The 27,742-nt window shown below is 41.4% G+C and overlaps 1 protein-coding gene across 1 annotated transcript in view; it reads left to right on the forward strand.

Annotated features, from left to right (window-relative positions):
• Nucleotides 1-27,742, forward strand: part of LOC109305898 (amine oxidase [flavin-containing] B-like) — a 91,144-nt gene that overhangs the window by 41,847 nt on the left and 21,555 nt on the right. The window contains exons 4-8 of the mRNA XM_019529066.1: nt 11,366-11,470; nt 12,557-12,648; nt 25,256-25,397; nt 26,357-26,506; nt 27,143-27,302. Of these exons, the coding sequence (XP_019384611.1) occupies nt 11,366-11,470; nt 12,557-12,648; nt 25,256-25,397; nt 26,357-26,506; nt 27,143-27,302 (649 nt within the window). The remainder of the gene's footprint in view (nt 1-11,365; nt 11,471-12,556; nt 12,649-25,255; nt 25,398-26,356; nt 26,507-27,142; nt 27,303-27,742) is intronic.

Raw genomic sequence — 27,742 nt, forward strand, 5'->3', positions numbered from 1 at the left:
TATCTAGTTCTCCGTCTGCCTGCCTGTCTTACAGTAAAACATATTGTACTTTACAGACATTTCCTCAAGCAGTAAAAGTTGACAACTTCTTACTAGAGTTTTCAAAATACTGAGAGCCAAACTATGGCTAGGATTTGCCATAACCAGATTCATGGAGAATTATTAGTAGAATAAGAAGAATCCCCTAGGAAGGTGTCTTTTTTAACAAATGTAGTTCTTGTTCCTTCCTAGCGTCTTTGCAAGAATTAAGTATCTAATAATAGCGAGATAAACGTTTTCCCCACCCAGGCATTTGCCAAGAGGTTGTCCAGATGTTGGTGGGGTCATAGGCCTCATGCTCTTCAAGGCTGCCACAGTTTTTACAGTGGTGAATACAGTGCATCTACTGAGAATACCTAGGAGGAATTCTAAGTGTGCCAAAATGCCTAGCATGTCTCTGAAGTCATGTTCTGTTGTTAGAAAGTGAATGTTTGCCCTTGTCTACATAGTAGGTTTAAATGAAACCCCAAGCCTGTATAAATGCGAACAGATTGCATACTGACCTGTATCAGATCTGTGTAGAAAATCTTTATAGTTCTCTGGCTGTCATTCATTTTCAGTACTACGGTGGAACTGATGTTGGTTATTAAAATATGATTTGCTGTGGTCTTGTTCATGAATAAATGATAAGATGCCACTATTTTATGGCGATTTAATTAGCAGCAGGGTACGTAAATGTTGTATCTGAAGGTATATGATTTAGTGGTGTTTCTTACTTCTGTGGTATAGTGATACATGCATTTGTGTTAAAATATAAGATTTATTTAAGTCTTTGACCTCCTTTACAAAAATTAATGACAGCTTCTCTTAGCAAAGCTTAGACTATAACAGCTTAAATGGATTTTAAATGACTTGATGAAATTGCTTCCATTTTTCTTTTATATCTCTTCTTTCTCTGAATGAATTTTAATTAAACCAGAATATATGAGAATCTTAGTTGCTATCAGAGTTAAGCGACCAAAAAATAATCATAGCTTGTGTTTTTTTTCCCCCTCCTCACCCAATTGCTTTACTGATTGGTTATGAGTGAGATCCACGCAGTCAAGATCTGGAAGACCCAGGTTCAAACTCCTGATCTACCAGGTCACCCACATCTTTAGAGGAGTGCCTGCTTGTACCATGAGGCTAGTGGCTATACTGTGGGATTCTGGGAAGAAATGCAGCAGTAATAACTACAGTGGTACTTTTCTACTGGCCACAACTGGCAAGATCCTCTCTTGGATTTTTCATAATGGACTGCTGTTATGCCTTTTGTAGAAAGAGGTAGGCAGTCATGTTAATGTGAAAACAGGGCAGAGTGACACCTTAGAGACTAACTGGTTCAGAGACATATGCTTTCATAGTTGACGGCCTACTTTGTCAGGTGCTATGAGTCTTTTTGTGGAAAGAAATGTTTCAGTGTCACAGCGCAGATTCCAGGCAAGCCACTGAACGGTTGATGTCATTTTTGATTTTTGGCAAATCCAGTAGAAGCATCAGGACCATAATATTGACATTTGTATAGTTTTTAGGAATTTAATGCACAATTTTACACTAGGACTGAACAGTTCAAGAGACTAAAATATTTTCTGCCCTGTCCGAATATGACTTTCTCCATGTTGTAAATATGATAGCAGACATTGATGGGGATATGTGGGAAGTTGATAGCTTTACTAGGCCTGCCTATGAATAAAATGGATGATTCCCTTTCCAGCACTAGCCATTTGGCAAAAGCTGAAAGGACTACATGCATATGTAGATTATTTTTTAACTGAGGAAAATAATAATCAGTTGTATGATAGCTGAATAAAAGGTGCTAAGCCGTGTGAAAAAAACACACAAAAGTCAAAGTATGCACACTTGATCACTTGTCCCTTCAGTTTGAGAGATGCTAAGTATCAGTGAGATTTTCTCGATTCTGGCATCAGTGCTGTGAATGGAAAGAAGAAGACAAGTTAACTGGGAAATGGGTATTTCTTATTCATTCATATTGGCAATTGAATGAAAGGAACCCTTCTAAGTCTGAATCCTCTCAGATCACAGGGTCTGTTTCCTAGGAGATAAGGCTAAGCAGCTGTACTGCTACTCAAAATTCTTGAATCCAGCCTATTTCGAGCAAAGCAGATTTGATTATAATAACTGATGTTTTTTTCCTTATGATAATGATGATTGAAGTTTACAGGAACAGACTAGATAACAGACTAGATGCATGCCTGTTACACATGGGAACAGCTGCTTGATTCCATTGGGTTTCATATGTGCCTTTTGGAGCTTATCTGACATTTGGGATTACTTCTAGCCAGATAATGTCTGAGTGTCTAGGAAAATGTTTCAGGCCTGGAGTGTCCTGAGAAATATTTAGTGGTCTTGAAATTCTGTATTATTTTTTTAAATGATATTACATGTTTTGGTTTTGACAGGGTATAGGGAAGTCTATTTTGTTATAAGAGACCAGAGAGTCTAACTGAGGGAGGTCTCCAAACTGGAACTTTTTTTACCCCTTTTCTACCTTTTTCCTCCCCACCCTTCCTCTCTCTCTGAAAAGTAGATGTAATTAAAAATACAAAGACTTTTATGGAATAAAACACAAAATATATCCAGTGGCATGAATGCTGTGAGCATTTTTATTCAAGTATTGAAAGGCACATACTGGGCACTTCTACGTATGCAATTAATGCAGGGGCAGGCAATTATTTTGGACGGAGGGCCACTTACTGAGTTTTGGCAAGCCGTCGAGGGCCGCATGACAGGCAGCCAGGGGCGGCATTTTGCCCGCCTCTTAATTAATATGATTGAATATGCTCTATCTCAATTTTAGCTGGGATAAACTAATCCCAATGTCAGAAGTGCCCGCTTGAACAAAATGAAAAGCTTGCAGGTCTGAGAGCCAGGAAAACAGAAGTCTAGTAACCTCTTTTGCTAATATGTATTAATAATTTTGTGCATTTGAAAATCTTTTTTTATAGAGCAAGGCGTCATATTCCTACCCTTGGAGGCAGTCTCTTACACTCACCCACTCCAGCACGGTTTAGAGACAACATGGCTGAGGCTCTAAGACAGTTTATGCACAAGGCCAGTTGATGTCAGAATAGGGAGTGAAACTGAAGTGTATAATATGTTAGACCCAAGTTTTATCCTCCTACTTCCACTGCCTGTCCAAATGAATGCTCCAAGTCTCTGTGCTTGGCTATGCTGCATTTAAAATGGAGATACTCCTGCACATAATCCTTCACAAAGCATTCTGAGAGCCATAGATCACTGTATCCAATAGCACATGGTCAGGTAACTCGAAATTCTTCAGGCATTTTCTAACTTTAAATGCATATCTTTGTGACTTCAGTGATTTTTTTACTACAGAAATAATATGCATCTCCAGTTACACAAATGAATCTACTTTTGCACTATTAGTGATTGCATCAATAGAGAACAACAACAAAGGGAAAATGGCACACTTGTAGCCCTCCTTTTTTAAAATTATTATCAATGATCCCCTTTTTCCACCCTTTAATAAGGAAACAGAATTCTTTAATAACACTGTTACTATTTTATAAGTAGCTCTTACTGTCTGTTCCAGCAGGAGGTGTCATTTGGACTGGTTTGCTACCCAGCACGCCTTTATGCTAAGAGTTGTATTTGCACAAAGAGATTAAGTCAGAGTGCTGCAATTGAAAAAGTTATATTTTTGATAAATACAGTAAAAGCTGTGCTATCTGGCATCTTGCAAGCTGGCATGCTCCGCTAACCGGCATGCTGGCTTGTAAGATAAAGTGAAACCGGAAGTGCCCACTGTGGCACTTCTGGTTTCTCCGAGCCCCCATGGCCCAGGGCAAAGCAGCCTGTGCTGCCGAGCCCCCATGGCCCGGGGGCATAACAGGCCATGTAGGGCCTGCTTCCCTGTACCGTGGGGCCCACGAGAGGGGTGGAGGGATGCCCCAGACACGGTGGGAGAAGTGGTGGCTGGGGCCGCTCAATTAACCGGCATATTTTGTTATCCAGCATCTGGCATCCCTGGGAATGGGGGATAACAAAGCTTCAACTGTAATTGGATTCTATATGTGGCTGTCTGGTTTTTCTCTGTCCTCTCTCTCTCTCTCATACCATATCTCTTATTATATCAGCACCTAAAATGAGTGCTGTTGTTAAGATTTTTAAGCAAGGAAGACAGTTGATATGATACACACGGTGAAATTCAGCAGAGGGCACTACATGCCTACAAATATGTATAACTATGAATCAGCAATTTTTTTGTTGGAATTAGAATCAGCGTCTTCAGGATTTGTATGGTTTAGCTAAGGTGATAACTGCTAGCTAAAGCAAAGAAGCTGTATACAATGCAGACCATCTCTTAAAATGAGAGCAAATCATTTTTTAATATTTATGTAGTGCCATAAACTAGAATAATGTTTATAGGTCCATGAAATGGACAAGGGCTGAGTCTGTTCTACCTATTAGATACCTAAGTGGACTTTGACAACTAAGTGAAATCCTCTTCCACCAATCTTCTGTCTCTGCAGAAGATGGGTGGGTCCTCCTAGGTTTTGCTATTTTTTTATGACTCGGTCTGAAGGTCAGATGATGGTATGTTAGAAAAGTAGATACATTAGTGATTTTTCAGAGACTTCAAGAGGGTGAAATAGAATCACTTTTAGGTCATGTTCACATGTGCATTTGTAGCACTTCTGGTGCTATAGGGGAATAAGGAAAGAGAAATTAAATGCCCACACCTTTTGTCTGTTTTTGAACACATGATTAACTTAAAATATATAATATGCTTATGTTACAATACAAAAAGTGAAAAGGTGGCATATCTGTGCCTTTCTTTAGAAGCCCTTTGACATCAGTGTCAAACTATATAATACAACGTAAAATGAATATGAATGGGCAGATTTTATCCAAGTATCAGAGGCTTATTACCACAAAAACACACTTTCCTCAATCATGACAGGCTTATAGGTCTAAAATGGACAAGTAGTGCAAGATGGTCTTCATGTGGTATGCACACTTTTCCTACAACGCTGTTTCTTTCCTGCTTAGTTTCCAGTTCTGAAGTCCCTTCACAAGCCAAATTCTCATGAACCTTATTTGGAGTTTTGCCTGTACAAGGAATAAAGATCTGGGCATAGGTGATGTCCTGCATCTCAATGAATATAGCATATTGGGCATCTTTAGTTCTAGGAATGTTGTCCTTTTTTGAGGTTGGAGTTCCTTTGTCCTTTATGAGAAATCGGTTCACCTCAGTTTCTGGATAGGAAACGGATGTGAGCTCCCCCTTTCTGCAGTACAAATGCAGTGAAATGGTAAGAGGAAGGCTAAAGCCAAAATATCGTCTTAAGTCTGTAGTCATGCATTTGTGCAGAAGCACCATAGGGAATTCATGAGACTTGAGTTATCTTTGATGAGATAATTCAGAAAGAAGTGCCTTTGGTGAAGCAGATAGTTCAGAATAAAATCAATACCTATAATAAAGAGAATCTTTTCTGTTCGTCTTCACTTTCTTCGGCTTCCCCAACCTGGTCCCTACAAGAAGCAGAAGAGCGGCAGCATGGGGCGTTAGGTGGCCGCACCCCATCCCAGTCCCCCTCTATCCCCCCTACCCAATCATTCTTGACAGGCAGTTGGCTAGTATTTTGGCTGGAGGGCTGCTTAATGAGTTCTGTTGAGGGCTGCAACAGTAGCCCTGCCCATTGACAAGTGCCCTGCCCCCTGGTCACCATCTTCGGACCATAAGTCCCAACCCCTGATCTTTGCCACTGGAAGTCCCTCCCCTTGCCCCCAGAAGTATTCTTTTTGTGGGGGCATTGCCATCTTGGAACTGGAAAAACCCCAAATCATACTAAAAGTCAAACATCTACAATAACATATTTTAATTTTACTTTAAAAATATTTTAGTCCTGATTTATTTGTGTTTGCATAGTGCATATAGAGATGATTGCATAATAGCTCAAAAATAAAGTCTTAGTCGTGTATGGTGTGTGGGTTGGTGGGTGATTAGGGGTTGGGTGTGCGTATAGGATGTTGGGGGGGTTGTGGGAGGGTGTGGCTGTGGGTATATTTGGGGGTGAGTGGCAGGGTGTGGGGTTTGGGGGGTTCTGGGGAATCCCCACATGTGTCCCCCATATGGTGCTGCCACAACAGCAGCAGGCGATGGGCCCTTGGGACACTCATGGCCTGCATGGGCACTGCCACCTGGCAGTGTGTGGCTCCAACCAGTTCCAGGAGCTGTGCATGGCGGCAAGGAGTAGAGCCAGTTCACTTCTATGGCTTGGGGCTCACATGCAAGTCTCAGGACTCGTGTGCCCCTGGGAAGAAGCCTCGTGTGATGGAGCTGGCTGCCTTCCCCTCTCCCTACCCCCAGATGCAGCGGAGTCCTGGGAGCTGCACATGTGAGCAGGGAAGGCAGCCAGCTCCATCGTGCAGGGCTTCCCCCTGGTGGTAAATGAGTCCTGGGAGCTGCCCATCAGTCCCGCGCAAGAGGCAGGCCAGCTTGGCTCTGCTTCTTGCCTCCACATGCAGCTCCTGGAACTGGCTGGAGCTGCAGGCTACTGCACCTGTGCAGGCCATGAGCGCCCTGAGGGCCCTCTGCCTGCTGAGGGCCCCTCTGTGGCAGGGGCTGTGCACCATGGAAGGTGTGTGTGTGAGGGTGTTCCCATACTTTCCCACCCCCCTTACACCCTACAAACCTCACACACCCACATCCCGCCTACCTGAGCTCTGAGCTCCCACCATCCCACTGGGCGCAGCCTCCATGCTCCACGCAGCCCCATGCTTCATGCTCCATGCTCCATGCTTCCACTTAGCTGCAGCTTCCCTACCTGCTGCTTGAAGTGAGTGCTGCAGCAGGGACATGAGGAGGAGCTGCTGGAGGTTGGGGAAGCGCAGCAGGTCCCCTGATGGCTGCAGCAGTGGCAGCAGCAGCCCTGCCCAGTAGCTGTGCATGCTGGCCAGGCTGGGGCCCACCCATGCACAAGGGTGGTAGCGAAGGGTATGGGGCTGGGTGGGGTACAATTAATTGGTGGGCGTCTGAGGGCTGGATGAAATTGCCTGGTGGGCTGGATCTTGCCCATGGGCTGAATTTTGCAAGCCCCTGCTTTAAGAAGTGTCATGCTAGTATAAAGCAAAGGTCTGTCTTTTGTATGACACTGGAAAATGTCATCTATTTCAGAGAAAAACATACGTTCACCACAGTACATCATCAAAATGGTGCATTGCTGTACCTAGGGAGATCTCTTTTCTGACTACAATTTAATATCCTGAGCATGAGAATTAAGAGAACTTTATCCTCCTTAGTACAATGTCAAATGCTTATTTGGCCTAGTATTGTGTCAAATACTCTATTTTCCTTTAAAGACTGTCTGATATTGAAAAATATTTAATTAGTGTTTGTTGTTCTTTTTTTGCAGTTTGACTGACATGTAGGTCACTTCTCAAAATTATAACGAGACTTGTCTGCCATGAGCCACTCAATCTGATTTTTTTTTCTTTATTTATTTACCATTTATTTAATTTTCTATAAAGCATAACTGCTTATCATTGTTTCCAGGTGCCCTCAACAAAATATTTATAACACAGCCCAAATTATACAAAAGTACTGTGGTTTTGTTGCAATCCTGATGTTCAACACAACTAACCAAGGGAAATAACAGGAAATCACCACTTATTCAAAACACTATCTGTTCTCTCACTTTTACCTCACTAGACTTCAAAGTCTGGGAGAATAGGTATTTTTTTTAGCATGCTGAAAAGGCCATTAATTCAGAAATCTAACAGAGAATAGAGAACAGGAATTCCACTGAGGGTAAAATCCTTCAGTGGAAGACAAGATGATGGAAATTACATCTTCCAGATGTTTCCCTCTTCCAACCAGCATTGTATCATTCTTGTGAATTTCTTCAGCCAGTTACTTTTCATCCATGATGCTGCTCTCAAAGCAGCAGGATAGTTTGTGATGTGGTATCAGACATGAAGGAGAACAAAGGTGTTTGTCTGCCTAATAATGACATTTTAAATATTGGCATCTTTGAATCCCCTCCATTGGCTTGAAGTGGACATTAAAAAAGATAAGGCAGGGTAATATGCTGAAAAGAAATAGTGAATCCATTGCAGAGATTTGTCTGCTCTAGCCATTTCTGATGAGCCCATTGTTTGTAGTAGCTAAGTGCAGAATACTATGTGGCTTATTAAAAGATATATCCAGAGTGAACCCTACTGGGAATCAAAATTAGAAACTTCAGACTTTCTAAACTTTGAGGAAGATTTGGCTTGCATTATTGTGTTTACTTGCTTTATTTAGTAACTGGAGCTTGTCAGAACATGTTTGAGGATATTTTTAAAATCAAAATGTGGTATTTTATTGGAGGCCTATGATTGTTGAGAGATTGGTTTGGATGTTTTTTTTTTTTTTTTTTTTTGGAAGATTTCTGACATTCAGATTGGATTCACTGGTCACTCTTCTCCACTTAAGAAACCTGACCTTTAGAACATAACATTAATTCATTTTTGTGAAAAAGTTGAAAAGCTTTTGTTTCTATCTATGTAGGATGGAAACAAGTTTTGAAACCACAAGGCTATATACGTACAGACAGTCAAAAAGCCCGAGGCTGAATCAGTTCAGTCTTTGCAGGTTAGTCTAAACTGTGTAGATTGAACCAATAAACAAGTGGACAGACATTCACTTTTGATTCCAGAAATGCCGCTAAATGCCTGCAGTGGCTTAGGTCAGAAGCCAAGGGGGTGCTAGAACATGCCTCCCTGCTCAGCTGGAGCAGACAACTTGGGCCAAAGCTAGCCTTGCGAGGTTTGTGGGATAGGTGCAAAACATCCTGGGATGCTAGGGGACTGTGAGTTAACTTGAATCTGTAGGGGATCTGGAACAGAAGTTCAGTAAACTGATTTAACCTAAATCAGTTAAGTCTGATACTACATCCATCCAGGTTTATTTTAAACTGGTCTTAGCCATTTTGAAAGTGGTTTATGCGCATTGAACTTCTGTTGTTACAAATATGAACTTGTTTCTGATCACTTATACCAGTTTAAGCATAACTTCTGTCCCTAGCCCAAGGGTTGCTATGAAATGGAATTATGTTCTAGTGACTTCTAGAAATTTGGTATTGCTCAAGACTGGAATGAAAACAAAGCTTTTTTCCAAATACTTTCACAAAATGGAATTACATTGAACTGTCTGTTTTCAGGTTGAAAAGATTGTCCTCCTTATAAGGAGCTGGGGAGCTAGCTCTGGACCTTAGAAGCCTTCTCAGTTAAAGCTTTGTCAAAACTGATGTTGGCAGCTAGAAAAACAGCCAAGTTGTTGCAAAACGTGAATGTTCTCAAGCCAGCCCTACAAAGTCGTATCTCTGCAACAAATGAACTCACTGGCTATGTCCAGCTGTGCAGGAGCATGTGCCTGCAATGGCAAAAATAGTAACAGCACAAATTCGTGCTGCTACTTTTTGTCACAGCACATGCCCCTGTACATGCACTTTGTTAAAGGACAAATTGTCCTGCTTCAGGCAAACTGTCTTTGCACAAGCTACCAGCATTTTAGAAGAGCCAGAGCACAACTGAAGGAGTGAGGTACTGTGGCCAGCAGCCAGAGCATCTCCCTAGAGGACCAAGCCTCCATGTCTGCCAGCGCATGCTTCTGTCACATGTGCTGTATCATGGTTTTTCCCAGCGCTTTTTTTTTGCACCTGAGATATCCTGATAGCAAATTTTGGTCATGCACTGCAAATTTGCAGCATGGAGCATATATTAACATTCCCTGTGTGTGGTTTGTAGCACCATAAACTACACACCCCTGCTTGTCTGGACACAGCCACTTTTTCTACTTTCTTCCCACTTGTACTGTAAGCTGAATTTTACCCACTCGTGTGCTAGGATTGGTGCGTCCTTACAAATACTGCGTGGAAAAGAGTTTCTCTTTCATCTCATCTAAGATGGCATTGGTAGAAAGGTGTGTATGTATGTGTTGGAGGAGTGGAGAAAGATTGTCACTGTTTCATCAGAAACTGATTTCCAGTTTGCTGTTACTATCAGCCTTATATTTGATTTTAACATGACTACTTTCTAACTCTTTTCCTTTGAATTAGATTTCCTCAAATGTTATCAGCTTTCATTTTTGAAGGTTGTAGATCATTTTGTTATTTCCGGACCATGTTTCTAATCTCTCGGGGTCCTTTTGTGTTTATTTTACTGTGTCCTGCGGTGTTTGCAAAACCTGCAGATTTAAATAATGTACTCCTCTTTCATTTTTTTCAGATTATTAAAAGGGGCTAAATAAAACTAGGCCTTGAATTTCTCCTTGCAACAGCTCATTGGACATTTCTTAACATGATATGTTGTTATTTATTGTTACCTGGTTCTTAACATTTAATCATGTTGTGTGCCTCTAAAGTCAGTTTGAATGAGTGTTTTCCAGTAATCATTTTGCTGGGTACTGTATCAAGTGTTTATTAAAGTTTAATATATTAATTTAATATGACTTTTGGTGACACATACAATCTGAAATGCATGGTTTATACAGTATTTAACCAATTCTGTTGATTCCTGCTACTCAAGCTGCCCCTTACTCTTCTTAACCATGAATAATCTAAGCAAACTCTGAAATATGTTGAAGTGGATTACCATATAAAGCCAATGATTTCTAACCATCTTCTAATAATTTCACAAAAAATATTATTCTTCCAGCCAGAAAAATGACCAAGGAAATCTCACGTAAATTGAACAGCACCAACAAATCATCCATCTTTTCCCTCCTCCTGTTAAGCCAAATGTCCTGAACTAGTAGTAGCTATGTGTAAAGTCAGTTTATTCAATACTTAGTGATGTATTGAGGACTTTTAAAATGTCTGCCTTATTAATGGCTAATAAACGGGAATGATTTTAAAGATTAACACATTAGAAACATTTATATAGTTTAAAAATGAACTAAAACAATTTGTTTATTCCAGAAAGAGCTACTGCCAAAATATTTTGTAATCCCACTATCATTCCCATTCCATCTATCATCTCTGTGCTGGCCTTCATGACCTTACGATTAAACTTTTAATTGGCCCGTTTGGAAATATCAACCTAAAACTATTTTTCATGGTCTGCTTTTAAGATATAATATTTTATCAGCTTTTTTTTTTAACTTCTGTTCCGTATTACTTGTGATTCATGGAGAAGTGATTAATCTACCTGTCAGAAGCTCACCTACTATAGATATTAATTAGCATTGAGAGGGAGTTTTGTTTTGGTGTCCATTTAATCCTTCAGTGCTGGCTCCTGCACAGAGGAGTTTACTGCTCATTCTAAGTGACTCAATAGAATTTAACATTGTATTCTGATTTTTAAACCTTTTGTCTTTCAGGGTAAATCTTATCCATTTAAGGGTCCATTCCCGCCTATGCGGAACCCATTTGTCTACTTGGATTATAACAATCTATGGAGGACAATGGATGAAATGGGAAAGGAGGTATGTCAAGTGGAAGTTCAGATATCCAAGGCACCTTGTCTTTGTCTGTTCTGTATGTATGTAGAGAGCAAGGGCAGCCTATGGCCTGTGGTTTTGATCCAGCTCACAGATATGGGGTTCTGGTGGTACTGGCTGTGGTGGGGGCCTTTAGCAGCTGTCACTTTGCCTATGCTGGCATGGAGAGAAATAGCAGTGGCAGTTGCAGGGGAAAGCAGCAGTAGTGGGTACCTTGCCCATGCCAGTGTAGGGAAAAGCTGTAGTGGCATGTGTGGAGAAAAGTGGCAGCAGATGCACTTTTCCTTTGCAGTGGTGGCAAAATTGGGGTAAATCATTGGTAGAAGGTGTTTTTCCTATGCTAGCAGTGTGGGAAGACAGCAGCGGTGGCTGGGTCCTAGTGCCCGCCTGTGCACTCACCCACCAGCGGGCTGCCTGTGACCCAAATTGGGCCAATCCAATAATCAGCCTTAAAAGGTTGCTGATTGCTGATACAGAGTTATAGGATTGCACTGGTCTCTGGCACTGCACTAGACAATGTGCTAGTGTCTGAAGTTTTTATCTGTTGTCAAGCCAGCTATTCCCAGTTAAAATGTCATAGGCAGAATTCTTATGTACATTGCCAATGACCTGCTTACTACATAATTCTGCAGTTCATATGAGCTTGAAACTTATATGATGAATTCATGTTATGAATGATATGGAATTAGTTCCCCTGAATGAATTGCCTGTTACTCAGTTTTTAAGGTTGACTCTCTTCTGTTAGGCTTCTTTTTCTAAACAATAAGGAACACTTTATTTGCTTAATCATAAAAATAAAAATGAGTACATATATAGATCCCAAAAGCAATTAAAATGTTCCTGATATGGACTCCTAAATCACAGTGTGGTTGTCCTAATATGGACGCCTCACAATTTTAAAACTGAAATTAAATTATTTTTTTAAAATTATTGGCATAAAACTTGAAAGGTATAATTTCTGGCCCACGCTTTCTAGTCTCTTCTTTATGCCACTTATATTCCTGATAAAGAACAATCATACTCAAATTGAAGTCTGCTTATTGAGTGAATGCTGTCCTTATATGTTCTTAGATTCCTAATGAAGCCCCATGGAAGGCTCCACATGCAGAAGAATGGGACAAAATGACTATGCAAGAGTTCATAGACAAAATTTGCTGGACTAAGTAAGAACAGTTTTAATATGGAACTTTGAAAGAATAAGTTGTATTTGCCCAGCATCAACCCAAATATTCTGAAAGCACTTAGCACACAGATAGTAACCATGAAAGTCACCACTGAAATACAGCCACATTTTAGATAGTACATGCCAGCTGTTAATACACAACAGTACTTAACAGCAGCTAAGTACAGGAAGTGAGGAATATCAAGACTACAAGGGCCCTTTACATGGAGAGATTCTTACTAGCCACAATGGAAGCTGACCGCTGCAGACTCTGGCATTTTACAAAACTAGAAAAGTTTAATGATCACAGAGGATTGGTTTCAATAAGGACAAATATAAGGTGATACATTTTAATAGGGAGTTCCTAACATGGTATTAGCACTTGGCATTCAAACTGCCACGAAGATCTAGGTGATCACAAATTCAGTAGAGATCAACAGTGTGATATGATGCTGTTGCAAAAAAAGCAAATGAAATTTACATCGGCAGAAGCATTGTAGGCAAGGCTCAGGAACTGATAGTACCACCCCACCTGTAGTACTAAGATGCGGTACATACAGTTTTGGTCTTCTGTAGAAAAGATTGTTCTCTCTTGTCCCAGAGTGCAGGATACATGGCAATGGATTTAAACTACAGAAAAAGAGATTTAATGTAATCCCAGGAAAAAAACTTCATAATTATAAGAATCATAGGACAATGAAACAAACTGCCTTAAGAAGTTACAGAATCTTCTTCATTGGAAATTTTCAAAAACAGGCTGGATAAACATTTATTTGGGATGGTTTAGGAAGCAAATCTTCCATCTGTGCAAGAATTTAGACTAGTTACCAGTAAGGTCCCTTCCAGCCCTCAGGCCATAAATTAATATTGCATCTGATCCAGGATTGATTTATATACACATCACCCTTTTAAGCAGCATTACTTCTGCTCTGTCAGTAGGCAGTCAGTGAGAGGATGCACCCTGACATATTTTAAAGAGGGAGGTAGATGCTTTTCAAACGTACTTTAGGTCTTGTCCAGCCATTGTTTGAGGCTAAGTTATGCACACCAATTATAGGTGTATCTTCTAGAAATTGGCTTTGTTTCTGAAAGCCACGGTTTCTCTCATCTGAGAATAGCTATTGTCTGGAGTTGAAGCTTACTAACTGCGTGTCAGAAATAAACTCACTACCCATCATTAGTCAATTTATAAAAATACAGAAATACCAAAACCAATGATTCATGCAAACATAAAAACAATAACACTGAACATAGCTTAACAGTACCTGTAATTAGAGACCAAATTCCACAGTAGTAAATCCAAGTTGAGGAAATATCTGAGTGATACACATTGGGCATGTCTACATGTTCATTAATGTGTAGTGTCTACTGTGCATTAAATGTAGTACTTGTATAATCAAGTACCAAATAAATGCACAGTAGGCTGCTATACTGTGCATTAGCATGATCACAAGCTTTTTTGTGTGATGCTTAATGTGCATATTAGCACAGTTTTTGCTGTGCACACTAATGTGCAGTAGTATTAGGCTACTGAGCATTAAGTGTTATATATAGATGTGCCCAGTGTACCCCAAAATTAATCTTGCATTCGGGTTTATCTTTGTCACCTGTATACAACACTGTCATAAATTCCCAAGTTTGGAGGATGAGGTAAGATGTTTTCTAGTTCTCAGTTCTCTCACAGTACTAATTTTATACATTATATATATCAGTATATATAAGAATTATATTTCAGTATAATACATATACATAATACTGATCTATATATGTAAAGTATAAAATCGGTACTGTGAGAGACCTGAGAACTAGAAAATATCTTATTTCATGCTTCAGACTTGGGAACTTTTTGAATGGATCTTGGGCTTTCCAGAGATCAAAAACAGTTACATTTTTTTATGTTCTTGTATTGCTCTGATTATAAGTTGACAGTCTTTTCCTTAAATATTGGGCAATGTCTTTTTCAAGGATCAACTGAAAATTGTGTCAAAGCCCAAGTACAGGCTGATGATCAGGGGCCTATTTATAGGCTGATCTTGCATAGAAATCAAGTAAACTTTTTACGGTTGCTTTTGAGGGGAAGAAGAGAGGTAGACCTTTAATGCAGTACTTTTTAAGACAAACTGAGACTTGGCATCAGTGTTGAATCATGAAATTGAGTATGTCATTAGAGTATCAAGTTAAGATTTTGTACAGAATTAAAATAAAAAGGTATAAGGAATTATAAATATGGTTCTCCAAAGTAGTGTTAGCCTCCTGAACTAACTTGAGTAACTGTATAGCTTGTCCGTGATGCTTTTAATTATTCTCCACCCTGCTGCTGCATCTTTTTTTTAAAACTAATTATAATGGAAGTATCTGTGTCCCACGTGCAAGTCAGATTAAATGAGGTGACATTTCATTTAGTGAGACTTGGATTTTATAACCAGTCTCATCAGAAGAATCAGTTCACCAAAATGTTTGGGAGTGAAAGGGCTCAACTCTAGTTCCTGCAGGTTCTTGACTTCAACTTCTGATGAAACACAGTTATCCAGTGTTGGGACAAATAATTTCCTCTAATAATCAGTATAAGCACAGATATGTAGCCCTCAAAATCATACAGAATTATTTTAATACCATATATCTCCTTGTACTGTATATGGCGTGGAGAAGCAGACAATACTGCTTCCTGTAATACATATATCATGGTAATTTTTATTGACCAGTAATTCCAGAACAATTCAGATAGAAAAAAAATATCTAGTTTCATGTTACTGCCAAGCAGTTTTTACAGCTACACCATCAGAATTGCTAAGTGAACTATTTCTTTCTTCAGACAGGTAAAGTTATAACCACAGGATTATAGCTGTGATAGCAGAGGCCTGTACCCACACAAGTTAAAGGAATTGAGTTCCTTTTAGGAATTACTGTTCAGTTATAAAAGGGACCTTGGCAGACAAGTTTCTTTGGATAGATGTGATATCTTTTATTAGACCAACTATTTAGTTACACTAATTGTTTTTTGCAAGCTTTCGAGTATGAACACCCTTCTTCAGATGCAAAGAGAGTCCTTTGGTGTTTGTATGCTCTCCTGGGTAGAATAATAACAGTTATTAATACAACAATAAGAACAATAACAGTATGCAAAATGCAGGTCTCTGAAAATGCAAATGTGTGGCAGTGAGGATCTGAGAGAATGGGAGACAATAGGTTTTAGACAGGTGGGGAGGAGGAATGTAGAACTGGCAATAGAATGTAGCTGGTAAAATGCGGGCAGGTTACCTGGGTTTATCAGATGTCAGGCAGGTTATAATGTGCCATAAATTCAATGTCTATATTTAGTCCATGATTTTTTGTGTCTAGTAGATTTATGAAATGAAGTTTGTAGGCTTGTCTACAAAAGGTGTTTTGTAGATTCCCGTTAAGTATTAGAACTGAGAGATTGGAGAGAGTGGTTCTCTTGTGAGAAGTGTGCACCCAGAGGTAATTGGGTATTTTTGTCTTTGCTAGATTTGTTTGGTGTGTGTTCATTCTGGTGTACACTTTTTGTTTGATTTCTCCTACATATTTTTCATCAGGGCACTCAGTGCACTGGATGAGAGAGATTACATTTCTGGAGGTACAGGCATAAGGTTCAGGAATGGTGATGGTTTTATTGTAGGGTATAGTTATTGTGGGAGTGGTGAGGTGTGTTAGCAGATGGTGCCTTGTCTTTGGACCAACACAGCTACAGCCAACAACCCTAAAGAAGGGACCATAACATTCTGTCTCAGTCTCAGCTTGTCACTGTTGCACAACATATGCATTGTAAAGTCCTTGTATTCATCTTTCATATAGCACTCACATCAAGATCTAAAACATGTCACCTTCATAATCCTTGATTTCATTTGTGGTTTTAGAAAAGTTACCTAGGTAATATAATCCTATGGCAGGACCTAACTTACAGGTATTTACTCTAAGAAAAGTATTCAGGTTTACACTAGAGGGCTCTGATATAAAGACAGTCTTTCTCAATGGGATCTTTATAACAACTGAACAAGAATAAAGATGAAAGAAAAGTTTGTTTGAACTGGGCAATGTGTATTCTTGAAGTCTGGTAAGTCACTGTAGCATAGCTGTTTAGTGCATGGCATATAGCAGTGGTCTTTTCTGTGGTTTGTGAAAAATATATAAAACTTCAAGAGGCTGGATGACCTGCATTGAAATGAGCCCCCACAAAATCTTATGAAATATCACATGGCTCTGGGCAACGAGAATCACATTTTTCCAATCTGTGATCAAATATGACTAGATGTTTTACTTGATTTTTTAAATAGTTGTCAATCATTCTTAATTCCAAGATGCATTTCAGATTTTCTATACAAATTTAAGCTTGATCTGCCTTGTGTGATCAAGAATAAGGTTACATGCTGTAAGAGCTCCCCAGCCTTGGAATGCAATGATCCAGAAGGGTAATTCTCCATGCTTTTCTTTCATCTGAAAAATTGCTCCGATTTGCTTTGTTCTGGAGTTACACACTGGAATAACATTGTATGCTCCCAGTTGAAAGCAAGTAGGTGGGGGACTGGTGCTAGAGGGTGCAGGCACCATGAGGGGGTAGGCATGGGGGGAGGGCATTTTCAGATGAAATAATAAGGGAATTGAAGAGCTGAAGTACCAAAAATGATGGAAAAGTGGCAGATAATTATGGAAATCGGGTTTTAAGCAAAAATGTGATATGCTTGCAAAATATTAATAAATATGTGTGTCCACTAGGCCTAATACAGTGTCTTTCAGAGCTACTCATATTTACAATAGCTGTTCAAAAATGGATAGATACAAGTTTCCTCAATATTTGTATACTTATAAAGAAGGGAAGTTAGAATTTGAACGAGCAGAGTAACTACTTCTCTCTGCTTAAAAAAGAGGAGATATGCATTCATAGGTTTCATACTATAGATATTGATATGCACATAGTTGCTCCCTCATAACAGGGGTGGTTAGTCACTGTGCTGCAAAGAGCCTTAGATTCTAACGCTCTCTGTTTTCAATTAATTTTCTTGAAGGAAAACAGTAACTGATTATTACAAAGGATTATAATAACACAGGAACAAGAACACTTTCTAGTAGACTGAACTCCAGGTTTCTTCTGTGTTGGACAGCTGCCTCAAGAAATTACTTTCTTTTCACTGAAAAGCCATTATGCATAATTCATCAATGCGTAACTAGAGGCTTAAAACTTCACACAACACTGAAAACATCCTCCCTTGCTCCTTGCAGAATTACTTCTTTTCTCACTTACTGTAATTTAACTGAATCCAAGATAACTTTGAATTTAAAATGAGCCCTGAAGAATTAGATTCTATACCTGGAACATTTATTAATTTGTTGTAATTTTCCATCTATAGAATTTAATAATGGAAGGTCAACTTAAATTTGTGCCCCCATGACTGCAGTGGGGCAAACAGCAGTAGGGGGAGCCAGGTGTTGGGGGAGGCAGGCAACTGGGTAGACAAGTGGGAGACCCTAGCACTTCCCCCTGCCTCCTTACTATACGCTTGCTCCCCAGCTGCCTGCCCCCCAGGTGGTGACTGAATGCTGCAGGATCCATCCTCTCTGGCACTGACCTCTGCCTGTGCCCCTTCCATCCATGCTCTTTCATGGTGCCTGCACCCTCTAGCACCAGTCCCCCAACACCTGCTTCCCCAGTGCCTGTCCCCCTTCTTCTAGTCTAGGACTGGATCTGCTGCCACTGTTGCATGGCTGGGCGGGGGCTGGAATGCCCATGTACTCGGTGCGCTGGAGCTGGAGGGTAAGTGGTGGCAGGGAGGAGTGGAGGGAAGGAAGCAGCAAAGGAGAGGTAGCAAGGGAAGGGGGCAGAGGCATTTCAGGGTAGAGTCATGCAGGGGGGAGAGGGCAGCTACTACAGATCCAACCTCAAGCTTGAGTTGGGACCAGAGTTGCAGTCACAGCAGTCACTTGGCCTCCTACTTGTCTTGGATTTGAGTACAAGAGCCTTTCTTCCTATTTTAATTGTGGGGAGAATACCTAGTCTTGGATTCAAGTAAATACAGTGCTTTATTGGGAACCGGTTGGAAGGATGCTAAACAACTGAAATATAATTGTCAAGGCATTCAGTCACTAATGTACAGAAGAATGGTAGTGCTTCTGTTTCAGCAGCTTGCCACATACAAATATTCTTGTGTTACTGGGAATGTGCATAAAAGCAGGTCAAAAGCCAAGCTTCCCTGGAGTGCAACTCTCTCCTTGCCTTTTACTTCACAGAAACAAGCATCTTCTCTCCTTACTGAAAATGTAGGCTGAAGGACTACATGGGGAAGAATTAAAAATAAATTTGCTTCCAATTTTTCTTTTTTTAAAACCTCTCCATTTAAAACTAAATCAAAAGGGAAACATTTATATGACAGGATTCTATACTGGTTTTGGAGGTTGACAGTTAACAAATGAAATAATCACAGAGACTCATCTGGCAGATATTATATTATTGACTTGAACATCTGCTTTGGAGACATGGGACCTCTCGTGGCCTTATAAAACCATACAACATGAGGGTTGGAAGGGACCTCAGAAGGTCATATAGTCCAAGCCCCTGCCCAAAGCAAGACCATTCCCAACTAGATCATTCCAGCCAGGGCTTTGGTGAGCTAGGCCTTAAAAACCTCCAAGGATAAAGATTCTACCATATCTCTAGGTAACCCGTTCCAGTACTTCACCACCCTCCCAGTGAGAGTTTTTCCTGATATCCAACATAAACTTCCCCTCCTACAGCTTGAGACCATTATTCCTTGTTCTGTCATCTACCTTCTTGTAGTGTGACATGGGACTTCTTATAGTTGTACTAATGTGCAGTGTTAGGTTAATTACTTTTCAGTGAAAGAATGTTTGAGCTCACATTTACCAGAATTAGTGTACGTCAGCTTAATCCATTGCAGGTGTTTTGTGTCTGCTGTGTCCCACAATAAATGGAAGCTGAACTATGGTAATTTAGCAGCTCTTTCTGTAGGGGATAAATTTGTCTAGTTTAGCTTCCAATTACTTTTGTTTTGATCAGGCACATGAGGCCAGTTTTAAGGGATCAACTGTGCTTATAAGCAGTAACTCTGCTCTTTTAATTCCACAAAATTGTTTCATATGTCCATAACTTTTTCACCCACACTGAAATCTTGTAGAAGTTCTTGGATCTTAATAATTCTTAGTAGACCTGCCATTTTTCTTAACTCTGAAATCAAAACAGAAGGTAGAAGACAAAACTCTGACTGTGCTTTAGATACAGACTGCTTTTACTTGTGATGTTTTTCTGCCCATATGCTCCTTACCAGGGGCCATTGCAGATGCTAAGGACCCCAATGCCCAGTGCAGTTTCCTAGCTATGGAAAGGACAGCATAGTTTCTCTTTGGTCAGTCTTCTATGTGAATCTGTCTAGATAACTGCCTGCTTCAATTCTTAAAGCCATTCTGTCTCTCTCTCCAAACATGATTCTTTTCTGTTTTTCCTGCCAAATGAGAATTTGGTAGGTTATCTATTCTGCTAGTGCAAGTCCCTCTAGAATGAAGACAGTACGAGGGGGGAATATTCACCATCCACCCTAGACTTTCTCTGAGACTGATGGTCACTGTGGACCTGTGCTGTACTGTTCGTAAGCAACTCCATCCTCACAGGGTTCAGAAGCTTGACAACAGAGGAGACTTTGTGGCTGGTTGAAGGATTGGTGAGGTACAGGCAGTCAGTAGTGGAAAGGACTGTATGTATCATGGGTGGTAGAAAGAAGGCTGGAGATGAGAGCTCTCAGAAATAGCTTCTAAGCAGACTGGCTGTAAGGGCATTTGTTCACTGACTCTTGCCTGACAGAAAATTATCTCCAGACATTAGCAGTAGAAAGAATAATCTTTCATTGGACTCTGTGCCACTTTCAGCAAGTCACTTCACTCCTTTCCAGCAGGTATATTATTTACCAATATCACAGGAGTGTACTAGGATTGGCTAATTTTTTTCCAGGGTTCTTTGAAATTTTCCTATAAAAAACATTTCTTCAGACAGATAGTGGAAGTTTCCCAATTACAAGCACTGGTTCTCATGCGTGATTTCAATCACCCTAATATCTGCTGCGAGGGCAATACAGCAGTACACAGGCAATCCAGGAAGGTTTTGGAGAGTATTGTGCACAACTTGGTGGTGCAAGTGCTAGAGCGGCCAACTAGGGGCCATGTTCTTCTTGACCTTCTGCTCACAAACAGAGATGTATTGGTAGGGGATGTAGTAGTGGATGGCAGCTTGGGCAGCAGTGACCACAAGATGATTGAGTTCAGGATCCTGAGGAAAGGAATGATGGAGAGCAGCAGAGTAAACACCCTGGACTTCAAAAAAGCAGACTTCAACTTGTTCAGGGAACTCATGGGCAGGATCCCCTGGGAAGCCAGACTGTGGGGAGAGGAGTCCAGGAGAGCTGGCTGTACTTTAAAGAAGTCTTACTGAGAGTACAAGAATAACCCATTCTGATGCATGGGAAGACTAGCAAGTATGGCAGAAGACCAGTTTGGTTTAGCATGGGAACTCTTCAGTAAACTAAATCACAGAAAGGAAGCTTATTATAATTGGAAACTTGGACAAATAACTAGGGAAGAAAATAGGAGCATTACTTGGACATTCAGGGATGAAATCAGGAAGGCCAAAGCACAACTGGAGTTGCAGCTAGCAAGGGATGTGAAGGGTAACAAGAAGATTTTCTACAAGTATGTCAGTACCAAGAGGAGGATCAGTTCCCTTGGCTCTCCAGGGAACTGGCAGACCTCCTGTGTCTTAAAAGGAAGACCTACAAAGGATGGAGGACTGGAACTGCCACCAAGGAGGATTACTGTGCTTTAGTCTGGACCTGCAGGGAGCAAACCAGGAAACCCAAGGCTGTGATGGAACTCCAGCTAGCTACAAATATCAAGGAAAATAAAAAGTCCTTTTTTAGATATGTGGGGAGTCGGAGGAAAAGGAAGGGCAACATTGGACCCCTGCTAAACCAGATGGGGCAACTGATGCCCAGGAAAAAGCAAACTTGCTAAATGGGTACTTTGCATCAGTTTTTCACCAGTTCCATTGGACGGCACTGCTCACTATGGGTTAGGGAGGTCTGGGTGAGGGAGATTTCTTGCCCTCCATCGAAACTGACATCATGAAGGAGCACCTTGACAGGCTGGATACCTTCAAGTCAGCAGGCCCTAATGGGCTACACCCAAGGGTACTCAGGGAGCTGGCAAGCATCATAGCTCAGCCGCTGGCACAGATCTTTGAGCGCTCCTGGTGCTCTGGTGAAGTGCCCAATGATTGGAAGAGGGCCAATGTCATGCCTATCTTCAAGAAAGGGAGGAAAGTAGATCTGGCAAACTACAGGCCCATCAGCATGACCTCTATCCTGGGGAAGGTCTTGGAAAAGTTTATCAAGGAGGCCATCCTTAACAGAGTAGCTGAAGTCAATATCCTGAGGGATACCCAGCATGGGTTTGTTGCGAGTAGGTCTTGCTTGACCAGTCTCATTTACTTTTATGACCAGGTGACTTATCACCTGGACAAGGGGGAAGAGATCGACGTTGTATACCTCGACTTTAAAAAAGCCTTCAATCTGGTATCCCATGATCACCTTTTGGCTAAACTGGTTAACTGCGGCCTTGCCATCACCGCAACCCACTGGCTGGGGAACTGGCTCCGCAGTAGGATCCAGAGGGTGGTGGTCGATGGGAGCCAATCATCTTGGTGCACTGTGACCAGTGGGGTCCCACAAGGCTCTGTCCTAGGGCCTGTACTTTTTAACATCTTCATCAATGATGTGGACATTGGTGTCAGAAGCGGACTGGCCAAGTTCGCTGGCGACACCAAACTGTGGGGTAAAGCATCCACACCTGAGGACAGGAGGGTAGTTCAGGCAGATCTTAACAGGCTCATGAAGTGGACAGATGAGAACCTGATGGTGTTTAACACTGAAAAACGTAAGGTTCTCCACCTTGGGAGGAAAAACCTGCACCATGCTTATAGGTTTGGCAGTGCTACGCTGGTTAGCACTACAGATGAAAGAGACTTGGGGGTCATGGTTGACCACAAGATGAACGTGAGCCTTCAGTGTGATGCTGCAGCTAGTAAAGTGACCAAAACGCTGGCTTGCACCCATAGATGCTTCTCAAGCAGATCCCCTGACGGCATTCTCTCCTTGTACTCGGCCTTGGCGAGGCCGCAGCTGGAGTACTGTGTCCAGTTTTGGGCTCCACAATTTAAAAAGGACATGGAGAAGCTTGAGAGAGTCCAGAGAAGAGCCACACACATGATCAGAGGGCAGGAAAACAGACCTTACGACAACAGGCTGAAAGCCACAGGGCTCTTTAGTCTGAAAAAGCACAGGCTCAGGGGTGATCTGGTGGCCTCCTATAAATTTATCAGGGGTGCTCATCAGGATCTGGGGGAACGTCTGTTCACCAGAGCCCCCCAAAGGATGACAAAATCGAACGGTCACAAACTCCATTGTGACCGATTCAGGCTGGACATAAGAAAGAACTTTTTCACTGTCTAAGCCCCCAAGGTTTGAAATAAACTGCCGCCGGAGGTGGTTCAAGCACCCACTTTGAACGCCTTCAAGACATATTTGGATACTTATCTTGCTGGAATCCTATGATCCCTGCTGAATTCCTGCCCCTGGGGCAGGGGGCTGGACTCGATGATCCTCTGGGATCCCTACCAGTCCAAATGTCTATGAATCTATGAAAGTGTGGGTCCCTTACTGAATGGGGGGAGGCAACTTTGTGACAGAGGATGCAGAAAAGGCAGAAGTGCTCAATGCCTTTTTCACCTCAATCTTCACAGGCAAGGTCAGCTCTCAGAGTACTGCACCTGGCAGCACAGTTTGGGGAGGAGGTGAGCAGCCCTTAGTGGTGAAATAACCAGCTATTTATACAAGCTGGATGTGTACAAGTCCATGGGACCACAGGCTGATGTGATTGCAGAGCCATTGGCCTTCATCTTTGAAAACTCATGGTGATCAGAAGAGGTCCCAGATGATTGGAAAAAGACAAATATAGTGCCCATATTTAGGAAAGGGAAAAAGAAAGATCCAGGGAACTACCGACCAGTCAGCCTCACCTCAGTCTATGGAAAAATCATGAAGCAGAACCTCAAGGAATCCATTTCTAAGCACTTGGAGAAGAAAAGGGTGATTAGGAAGAGTCATCATGGATTTACTAGCAGCAAGTCATTCCTGGTCAGCCTGATTGCTTTCTGTAATGAGATGACTGGCTCTGTGGATGCTCTGTGGAAGCTCTGGTGGATGCGGTGTACCTTGACTTTAGTGAGGCTTTTGATACTGTCTCCCATAGCATTCTCACAGGCAAGCTAAGGAAGTATGGACTAGCTGAGTGGACTGTAAGGTGAATGAAAAATTCACTGGAGCATCGGGCTCAGAGAGTGGTAATCAATGGCTTGATGTTTAGTTGGCAGCCGCTATCAAGTGGTGGAGTGGTTTTTTTCAATGTCTTCATCAACACCCTGGAAGATGGCATAGAGTGCACTCTTGGCAAGTATGCAAGTGACACCAAGCTGGGGGGAAGTAGTAGATAAGCTGGAGGATAGGGCTAGGATTCAGAGTGACTTAGACAAATTTGAGGATTGGGCCAAAAGGAATTTCATGATGTTCAACAAGGACAAGTGCAAAGTCCTGCACTTAGGCCAAAACAATCCTGTGCACCAGTACAGGCTGAGGGCTGACTGGCTGGACAGCAGCTCTGCAGAAATGGACCTGGGGATTACAGTGGACAATAAACTGACTATGAGCCAGCAGTGTGCCCTTGTTGTATAGAAGGCTAATGGCAATACTGTGCTGCATTGGCAGGAGTGTTGCTAGCAGGTCAAAGGAAGCGATTATTTTCCTCTACTCTGCACTGGTAGACATGTAGAGCTCTGCATTCAATTTTGGGCCTCCCAATATATAAAGAATGTGAAGAAATGGGAGAGTCCAGCAGAGGGCAACAAAAATGGTAAGGGGCTGGGGGTCATGACTTATGAGGACAGGCTGAGAGAACTGGGCTTATTTAGTTTAGAGAAGAGGAGGCTGAAAAGGGACTTCAGGTAGTTGAATGCTACTGTTAAGTGTTGTTTAAAAGAGGATTGAGCTAGACTGTTCTCAGTGGTGGCAGATGACAGAACAAGAAGCAACTGCCTGAAGTTGCAGCAAGGGAAGTTGAGGTTAGATATTAGGAAGGATTTTCTCACTAGTAGGGTAGTAAAACACTGGAACAGGTTACCCAGAGAGGTGCTGGAATTTCCATCCTTGGAGATTTTCAAGACCCAGCTAGACAAAACTTTTTGGCTGGGATGATCTAGTTTGGGATGGTCCTGCTTTGGAGCAGGGGGTTGGACATGTTGACCTCCTACAACCTCTTCCAACCCTAACTTCTTATGATTCTATGATTATATAAAAGGACTTTTTTCAATGTCCTGGCTCTGTTCTTGTCTCATTAGATATTGAAGGCAAAATAACCCTTGACTCACTGAAAGAGGAGACCTGCGACACCCCCTTTTTTCACCATAAGTAAAGAATAAGGCGAAGTGATGGGTATCATCCTGTAGCTTTTATATTAATGCTTTACTTTGGTTCCATATGCAGTGCTGTCAAGCGGTTCGTGACCTTATTTGTGAATGTGGATGTCACCTCTGAGCCCCATGAAGTCTCTGCTCTTTGGTTCCTGTGGTATGTGAAGCAGTGTGGGGGTACAGGCAGGATATTTTCCACAACCAATGGTGGCCAGGTACAGTAAGTCTTCCGTTTCATTTCTTGGCTTGCAGTGTGGCTCATGTCAGAATCCATTCAAACTTGGTTCTTTTGTTTGCTTTAAAAAAAAAGAATTAGCCTTGCTCAGACACTGCACACTGCTACAATAAGAGTGTAACCAAACTCCTATGGTGTTCAGTTTACATAGAGGGTTGCACATGCCATTGTGCGATATGGTTCAGGCCTTAATAATGTGGAAGGCTGTTCTTTTGGCTATGGCACTGCACCGGGGATCAGGAGATTTGGGCTCAGCTTCTGATTCCAGTTTCTACTCTGACTTGGGGCAGATCACTACCCTCTCTGGTAATATTGCTCCCTTGTGCGCTGTTGGATGCAGAAACATCTGTGCCTTAGCCACAGAAGCCTGATAGGCCACTGATGCTCAAATAAAACTTTGACCTTTTTGATACTGTAATGGACATACTTGGCTAATTTCTAATGTGTGTGTTAGTTTAGGGTTTGTTTCACACTTTTAGAATTTTCTAGTTAAGCCAAATACTGCTGGACAGATTTTAAGTATGTGCTACTTGCCATATTTTTTTTTTTTTTTTTAATATCCACTTCTTATTTTGGCCATTGTTTGTCCTGTTCATGAACAAGTTTGCAAAAGAGAGAAGATTGAATCTAGCTGAGCATTTAACATTGGAATCCTTCCAAAAAATTTGGGTGATCATTTTCGATCTCTAAAACTAGTCTGGCAGTCGCAGCACAAGAGGCTTTCTCCTGAGATTTCTGTTTTCCATTGCTCTAATGGTGATTAGATCTAGCAAAAGCAGTGGTGCACAAAAAAGGAAGGCTGTTTCCAGAATAAACCACCTAACTCTCCTAAGGTAAAAAAATAGCCCTTGGTTTGTTCTGTGTCTTGAGTAAAGGTTTCAGGTGATTCATGATTTATCGAGGCCAGTTTGCTTATCTCACATTATTTTTATCTTTCAGGAGAGAAAGTTTGTTGGAGGCTCTGGTCAGATTAGCGAGAAGATAATGGAACGCTTGGGGAAGCGAGTAAAGCTAGAGAGCCCAGTAGTCCGCATTGATCAGTCAGGTGAAAATGTCATAGTGGAAACCTTAAACCATGAGATTTATGAGGTAATTATACCCCTTGCATTCATGCAAGTATTTGTTCAAGAAAGCTTTTAAGATCTTTAATTGCTCTGTTTTGTCTTCTCCAAAGTCTTTTAACACAGAATAGCAGAGAATAGAGCTACAGTAAATCAGTGGTCACATTTTTCTGAGGCTTGGAACAGGTACCTGAGAAGCAAAGAGTGCTGAAAGATGTACTCCCATCATTCTGTCACTCTTCTCGTTCCTCTGCATTCAGTTAACTTCAGAATAAAAAGACTACATTCAGGGATGGCAATAGAAATGCATCTTGAGCGTAACATTTTTCCAGAAATATTTCAGGTGCCACATACAGAACCAATTAAAAAATCAGTGTGTTGGACCTTTATAAAAGGAGTAGTTTGCCCACTGGATTATTTCAGCCATTTAGAAAAGATTGGCTGCAGATCACTGGATCAGATGCTTTCATACATTGTTTTGTTTGTTGGGGTGGGGTTTTTTTTTACAATTTTTACAAACAGGAATTCCTGAAAGTTTTGTTATGTAACTCTTGTACTATGTTGGCCAGATCTACCTTTGACCTTCCCAAGTTTCTGCCAAAAAATTGTAGCTATGATTAAGCACTGAAGAGTGCATTTAGTTTACATGTTATTTCTTTTCCAGGGTAAATATGTTATTAGTGCCATCCCCCCAGTTCTTGGCTTGAAGATTCATTTCAACCCACCATTACCACCAATGAGAAACCAATTGATTAACCGAGTTCCTATGGGTGCAGTCATCAAGGCCATTGTGTACTACAAAGACACTTTCTGGAGGAAAAAAGGTACTGTGTTTTGATTGGGAGGTTCTTTGTATTATCAGAGGGCACAAGAGTCCACTTTATAAAGGAAAGACAGGCTTGTCTAAAAGGAGATATTATAGCTTTCCAGTAACTTGTTTGAGTGTCCTAAGAGAAGAAGAGAAAATGACATGAGGAGAGAAGGTGGAATTCACCGGTATTATTCCTTATTTATCTTCCATGGGTCTTCATTGATATCTGGGAAGGAGCCAAGTTTCTGCCATTAGATACATTAACATAATTACCGGAGGACTGGAAGAGGGCCAACGTGGCCCCCATCTTCAAAAAAGGCAGGAAGGAGGACCCGGGAAACTATAGGCCGGTTAGTCTCACCTCAATCCTAGGCAAGCTGTTCGAGAAAATTATGCTGGCACACATCCAGGAGGGGCCAGCAGGAGACTACATGCTTAGGGGCAACCAAAATG

Source organism: Crocodylus porosus, unplaced genomic scaffold (assembly GCF_001723895.1).
Source record: "Crocodylus porosus isolate Cpor-Errol unplaced genomic scaffold, CroPor_comp1, whole genome shotgun sequence".
Taxonomy (NCBI): domain Eukaryota; kingdom Metazoa; phylum Chordata; order Crocodylia; family Crocodylidae; genus Crocodylus; species Crocodylus porosus.